Below are 7,396 nucleotides of genomic sequence, written 5' to 3' on the forward strand. Positions count from 1 at the left end.
ATGGTTCGACCACCTCCCAGCCCATCGATACTTCCTCCCACGTCCTCACGCAAGTTAGATCTCTCCCCCCCTCTTCTCCGGACGTCCCTCTTCTCCACCCCGCATCCCCCTCCTCACGCACGCAGACGGCTTACCTCTCCCCCGCCACGACCTCACAGTCGCCGCCATCGCGCACCTGCCTAACCAGGAACCCACGACCGCCACCGTCGTTGTCGTGGAAACCTAGGACGATCTGTTTCTACATCGATGGTTAGGACGCCCCAGCCGCCAGAGCCCTTCGCCGCTGCCGAGGTCCGAGAGGAGCCGCCGCCGCCGAGGTCTGAGAGGAGCTGCCGCCGTCTTCCCCACCCAGAGCACCGCCCTCTCCCCCGCCAACGCTGTTGTCCACTCACCTTTTTTCCTTAAAGCAGGGAGGCCCCGGATCGAGTCTAGCAACTCAGCGGGGCGGTAGCCAGATCCGCCACGGCCAAATCTCGTTTAGATAGGCCGCGCCTGGAGAGATAGATTGAGGGGGTGGGCACCTTCTGCGTCTTCTCTCTCGGGACGCTGCTCCGACCCAACCCGATCCCGGGACGTCCATGGATTCTTGTGTCATTCATTCTCATTGCAGCTCTAATATGGGGATTACGAGTTGTGCTAATTTCATTTGCTAGAGACCAACTTCTGGTTTTGTTATTGGCAAATTTGTGCCTTCGAGATTGCTGCTCGCGTTTGTGTTCTCGAGCTGAAAATTCAGTTTATTATCCTGTTTGGTCTGCTGAATATAAACCATGATTATTTGCATCTCAACTGCAGACCAACAGCCCATTCCGTCCTACTATTTGTTTCCTGCGAGCAAGGGACCGAGCGGTTGCATCTTGATGGCTGGTGGGCGCTCCATTTCAGTAGTTTATACTTCAGTCCGAAAGAATGGTTCAGGATCTCAAGGCATGCTTTTGTGTTAGGTGAGATGTGAATTGATTTTGACCAATATGAAATTCATTCAAATTTTGTTGCTGATGTATCTGCATTTAATTTTATGTGGACAAAAGCGTTGTAGTTGAGAAGCCAGAGAAGAATATATCACTTTGGTACATATTCGAGCTACGGTTTTTCATTCTCCTTCCAATACATTTATCATGGGGTCATTTTCCCATAAAAGACATACATGATGGTCATCGTTGGACCGATTATATTTGGTTACTTCTACCCATAAATTTCAAGTCCTGGACATGTATATTACTCATCTCTTGTAGGATATATTAATATTAACCTATGTGTTTGCTGCATTGCATTCATCTTTTTCTTAACAAGGCAGGGCACCCAAAGGTTCCAATTTCATGCAGCTCCAAAGCAAAGTACAACAAATATAACAGAGGCCCGAAGAGGAGAGTAGAGAGGAAAGCATGACCACTACCTAAGAGCTGAAGAGAGGATACAAGAAGGAGGTTGATCAAAAGATCAGTCCGATGATCTACAGATCCAGAAAAACTAAAAGAGGACCAGCATACGGAGACTGTTTAAATGTAAGCTAATGTAGGAGCCAGCACTATCAGAAAGTTTAAGAGAACACACAAGCTGGAGCTGCATCAGCCGAAGACCACAACTGCTAACTTCCTCCAAAGATACTATAGCCAAGACACCTAAAACATTTACCTCATCTAAAAAACAAAGTGAACTCAGGGCAAGCATGTAAGGGCTTCCACCAAATGCAGATTTTTCCTCAAAAACAGCAGCAATGGATGAGAAGGACTGAAGAATGATATTTGTAAGCTTGGTTCAGGCTGCGCCGCTTCTATCTATTTAATACATGGTATTTGTAAGCTTGGTTCGTGTTGTCTCTGACAACAACTGACAATCTGTCCCCATGTCATTCCTCTTATATGTACATAAGAATTGTGTGCAGAGATCAGAGTGTGTGTATGGGGGTCATTTTCATATGTGTTGTGTTGCCTTTATTATTTTATCGATGTAAATCGCTTGACAAATTATCCTTTCAGGTTGTTTGTGACTCATACGTGCAGGTTGTTTGATTAACAATTAATCATTGTGATGATGGAGTTGGGCACCTGGGCATGAAAAATTACCGTTCACAAAAAGGTTCTGGATGTATTAAGCTCAGGAAGGTTTTGCTTTAGTAAGTCGGGTGATATCTTGTACTTTTTTTGTAAATTTGTTCAGTTATTTTTTCGCCTTTCTGTTACACATGATTCTGACAGTTATTTGTTTGAAATCTGTAGATACAAAAGCGCATCAAATTTGACTGCACAGTCAATCATAGTCGCATATTACAAAGTAGTAGAACTCAGGCTTACAGACAATGGTGAAAGCAAAACATTCTATATCCAGGACAGGAAATAGTATTTAGAGGGGTCAAAGAAGAAAACGAAATTAGGGTATGATTATTAGATGGTGGTGCTACAAGGGGCGGTAATCTCAAGAAAAATTTACGGGTAAATAACTACTCGCTCTGTTATTATATATGCTGTATTTACATCTTATATCGTGGGACTGAGGGAGTACCTCAAAGAAGACATAAATTTTTTGATGTAGAAAATCTGTAGGCTGACTATGCTTTGATGCATAGTTTGCAGTAGCACTTCACTTAGGTAAAATATAAGTTCTTAGCATATTCAACAGTACTTCTATTGAACAATGCTCAATTGATATTAGGCTAAAACTTCGAGAGTACCTGAGGGGCCAAGGAAAGTGTTGTTTATAATCTTAACATGAGTCATCTTTACCATCTTTACTATCGAGAATGCTACAAGATCAAAATTAAGAAGAGTGTCAGAGTGGATCGTACACACCAAAAGTACTCGTGCAGAAAATCATCAGCAGGTACAAATTTGCCAAGGCATTGTGATTTTAGTTTAATTGGGATAGGTAGCAATCTACATATTTAATTCTTTCTTTTTTCCCTTACATTCCGTTTAAAGGTTCAAACAATGGATTTTCATTAAAATGAGCTTGTTAATAAGATGGTAATCAAAATCCTTTGGATGTCATTCCTGTGTCTTCACTTTCATCTTATATCATAATTTCACATGTTACATTGATGTTAAAAGACGAACGACACAATCAAGGCTTTCATGTTTTTCACTCCATAAGTTCTCTGTTGATATAAGTAGATCATAATTATTTAACTTGTCTTTTTGGATAAGTTGTAACATTAACATTTTCTTTTAAAAATCTATACTATGTAACGGATAAAACTCCTATATTGACTGCAGGTGATGTCGAAGAATTGGAAAGAAAGAATAAAAAATGATTCGGCAGACTTCTTGTCCATCTCAGAACTACTACCTCGGAGCAAACCATGTAATTTGAATATTTATGCATCTATTGGCAAAATTGTCTTAATGGGTTCTCTTAGACCTGAATTGAAGGGGCACTTGTCAGTCATTGAGAAACATTCCTTGAATGGACATAATGATATCGTCAGAGATTTTATTACTACTGGATGCAAGTTATGTGGTTTACCTCTATACCAAAAGTATGCAAAAGCATGTCATCTTATCAACATTTCATCAGTTAATCTATATTGCTCTGCTTGTCATGATTTATAGAACTCTCTATTCAGGAATCTTCATGGAGACAGTACTTATCCAATCGATTGCCTTGATAATCCAAAGTATCTCCATGTTGTTGGACAGATATATAAATCATTCATGGTAAGAGATCTAGCAGCCAACCTCAAACAGTTTCTTTGTTGGAAATAGATTAGTAAAACCATATCTTCACGATTTGCAGATCTATGTGCAAGACCGAAATGGACAAGTTCTTGTGCTTGTGAAGAATAAAGTTGCCGAGATTCTGTTTTCAAATATCAACGCAGATGATGTGTCTGAATGCTACAAGAGCCGCCATTGCATGCTGGTAGATTCTTGTGACTCTGGCCAGTCAAGCACTTGTGGGATGCTAGGTGGCAGTGGCAAGACAGGCATTGCTAAAAGGAAAAGAACCAAACATAAGCTTGATTTTCATCTTATCTGGCTCATTGTTATGAAATGCATGCTGAACCAAGGCAAGAACAGTCCATTCTGCTTCCAGATTTCGGTCAACCCCGGGAGAAATGTTGAGGATGGACGATTTGAACTGATTTCGTTGACAATGCCAATACCATGAGATGGGAATTCTTCTTTTACCACCTATTTCAAACCAAACTAATGGTTATTATGTGCCTCTGCAAAAGGAATTAAAGGTCTGTTTTTCACAGGTGATTGCTGAGTACACTAGAGGTGCTTTGGTGTTCCCATGGTTTCTACAGCGACATGGTTAGGACGACAGAAATATTAGACCACTAATCTTCAGTTTTAGCAGGATCAACTTAGCAGAAGCAAAGACCTAGCACATTTATGACCAATCCTCTGTAACACTCTGCTCCTTACTTTTAAAGAGCCCATATTCAACTGGGGTCTCGAATTAAAATTGCATCACCCTATTTTGATCACGTTAACAATTTCTAAAATCTTTCTCATCCAATTCTTTTATACTATCCAATATGCTTTCTATTTTTTAAGCCTTCACAATTAATTAAAGACATCAATTTAAAATTGGGTCACTTGACTTTGACCGGGTCAACAATTTCTCAATAAGCACTCTCATTTATTTCTTTTAATTCATTATATTTTCTATTTTTGAAATTCTTTCATTAACTTGAGATATTCAATTTTAAATTTGTTTTACGATTTTGACTGGCCCAATGAATTTACAAATCAATCAGCAGCAATCCGCTGTACAAATATATCAATCCTGTGCATCCTCCCACCATCTAGAAAAAAAAGTGTTACCATGTGATAATGTAGCATCAATATAGTATACCAAAAAGGGTTTCCCCGCTTTGTATACAAAACAACCAACCGATACAACCGACGATACGTGCTGGGGCAGGAAGCATAATCATGCCCAAAATAAAGAGAAAAGAAAGATAAGAAAAAAAAATGCGAGCAACGCGGGATATAAGTGTCCCGCAACTATTGCGCCCACCGAATAGTTCCACCACACGTCAGTGCCATCGGATTGCCGTGTGCCAAGCAACACCTTCAAGGACTCCAACGACAACGACGCTGCTGCCCGGACAAGTCCTAGGATTTCTCCCGCCACACGGAGGTTAGTCGGGAAGAGGTACATCTCACGCCCTTCAGGAAGGGAGGGGGCGCCCGCAGGCGTCACCGCATCGGTGTCGACCAGATCCGATAGAGATTTCTCCCGACCCCTCGCACCCATCGCCCGGGACCAATCCTTAGCTCCACCATGCCAACAACCCACCAAACGCAGCGAGGTCGACTAGACTGAGACACAACCACCATAGATAGCGGCCGGCAGTACCACAACCGCGTGGGAGGGGACAACCTCCACCGACACACGCGGTAGCAGATCGGACGCAAGCGCAGGGGCATGCTGGACCCCTTGCCCATGTTACATTGATGTTACATCGATGTTAATAGACGAACGACACAATCAAGGCTTTCATGTTTTTCACTCCATAAGTTCTCTGTTGATATAAGTAGATCATAATTATTTAACTTGTCTTTTTGGATAAGTTGTAACATTAACATTTTCTTTTAAAAATCTATAGTATGTAACGGATAAAACTCTTATATTGACTACAGGAGATGTCGAAGAATTGGAAAGAAAGAATAAAAAATGATTCGGCAGACTTCTTGTCCATCTCAGAACTACTACCTCAGAGCAAACCATGTAATTTGAATATTTATGCATCTATTGGCAAAATTGTCTTAATGGGTTCTCTTAGACCTGAATTGAAGGGGCACTTGTCAGTCATTGAGAAACATTCCTTGAATGGACATAATGATATCGTGAGAGATTTTATTACTACTGGATGCAAGTTATGTGGTTTACCTCTATACCAAAAGTATGCAAATGCATGTCATCTTGTCAATAGATGCAGTCAATATACCAAAACCAGCCGGGCCTAGATCGGGCCCGTTAAGCCCCCGCCACCGCGCTGCAGCAGACGCAACATAGGAGCGGCCGCCCCCATCGCCCGTATGGCACCAGACCAGCCGGAGACGACCTGCCGAAGACCGAACCGGCCCGCCCTGTCGGATCGCCGATCAACAGACCGCCTCGCCGCCAAGGGCAGCACCACCACCGCACCTACCATCGGCCCCTGCCACCAAGGCGCCGGACCGCCGCCCGCCAAGCAGCCCACGCCAAACCCGCGGCCTGTGCCGCCCACCGGGCCAGATCCAGCCTCCGCTGCATCCAGCCCCAAGAACGCCACACCTGCGCGCAACCACCGCACCGCGAGCCCGCACCCATGCCTCTGCCGCCGCACGCGCCAGTTGCCGCACCGCCGGACCCACGCGAGCATGACGCCCTCGCGCGACCAGGCCGTCCCGCACCAGCCCAAGATCCGAGCAGGGGATACAGGAAGCCCGCCGCCACCCGGCGGCATGTGCCTACATCGGCGGGGAAGGGGCCCGGAGGAAGGGGAGGAAGCCGACATCTAGGGTTCGCCCTCTCGGTCGCCCGCGGGGCTACACGAGAGGAGAGTGGGGGGAGGGGGTCGGGGCATCAATATAGTATATGAAACCATTGACCAAAAAAAATTCCACATAAATATAAGTTGAGAGCGGATGAGACAAAATCACACCATGGAAGACCCACCAAATAAACATATTATAAATAAAAATAAAACATACTATCATCTCTTTCACGTCACGGAAGAGATGATAGTATGTTTTATTTTTATTTATAATAATGGGAGAAACCTTCCACCAAACAACTCCCTCTCTTTTCGCAAAATCTCTTACGTTTTCTTGAAAAAATAAACATTTCGTCAGTTTTAAAATATAAGGGGTACTTTTTTTTTGAAAAGTCAAATTTCTATAACTCTGTCCAAATTCAGAGCAAAAAATATCAACATCCACAATATTAAATAAAAATGAATGGAAAATAAATTTATGACGAATCTAAGCATAATAATTTAATATTATGAATTTTGATATATTTCTCTAGCCAGCCTGTCCGTATCAATCCGGTCCGGGAGACCTAGGTTTGACTCAAGGTACTCCCATTTTTTCTAGCCATTTCTCAAACCTCAAATATTTTACAGATTAAAGTATTTTTTTAAATATTCATATCTTTCAAACCTCAATTTCAAATTTAACATGTTAATTTTTTTCACAAAGGCCATCTCCCAAAATTGTCGCTTAATTGTCACCTTAACCCATTGTTAAATATCACCTATAAGTGATAAAAAAATATTCATGATTTTTAGAAAATGTTATGATTTCTAAATTGTTCATGATTTCACGAAATTAAGAGTGATAATGTATTTCAGTGATGCAGTAAAATGTGGTCATCTTCATTAAAAATTAGGAAAAAATAATCTGTTGCAACGCACGGGCCTTTTGCTAGTCCCATGTAAATGCAGTTAGAAAATTTG

At 42.3% G+C, this 7,396-nt stretch overlaps 1 protein-coding gene across 1 annotated transcript; it reads left to right on the forward strand.

Annotated features, from left to right (window-relative positions):
• Nucleotides 1-246: 246 nt before the first annotated feature.
• Nucleotides 247-4,126, forward strand: LOC123409243. Its single transcript, XM_045102195.1, has 6 exons — nt 247-317; nt 2,220-2,274; nt 2,740-2,820; nt 3,213-3,475; nt 3,563-3,653; nt 3,733-4,126. Exons 1-6 carry the CDS (start codon nt 247-249, stop codon nt 4,105-4,107), a joined length of 936 nt encoding a protein of 311 aa, XP_044958130.1. The 3' UTR covers nt 4,108-4,126.
• The last annotated feature ends 3,270 nt before the right edge of the window (nt 4,127-7,396 follow it).

Source organism: Hordeum vulgare, chromosome 7H (assembly GCF_904849725.1).
Source record: "Hordeum vulgare subsp. vulgare chromosome 7H, MorexV3_pseudomolecules_assembly, whole genome shotgun sequence".
NCBI lineage: Eukaryota > Viridiplantae > Streptophyta > Magnoliopsida > Poales > Poaceae > Hordeum > Hordeum vulgare.

Bases quoted from the DNA above. Each gene is read 5' to 3' on its own strand.
- LOC123409243 (XM_045102195.1), top strand. From the start codon at position 247: ATGGTTAGGACGCCCCAGCCGCCAGAGCCCTTCGCCGCTGCCGAGGTC. The intron at 2,821-3,212 runs GTACAAATTTGC...TATTGACTGCAG, and splicing joins GTGCAGAAAATCATCAGCAG to GTGATGTCGAAGAATTGGAA. The intron at 3,654-3,732 runs GTAAGAGATCTA...CACGATTTGCAG, and splicing joins AGATATATAAATCATTCATG to ATCTATGTGCAAGACCGAAA.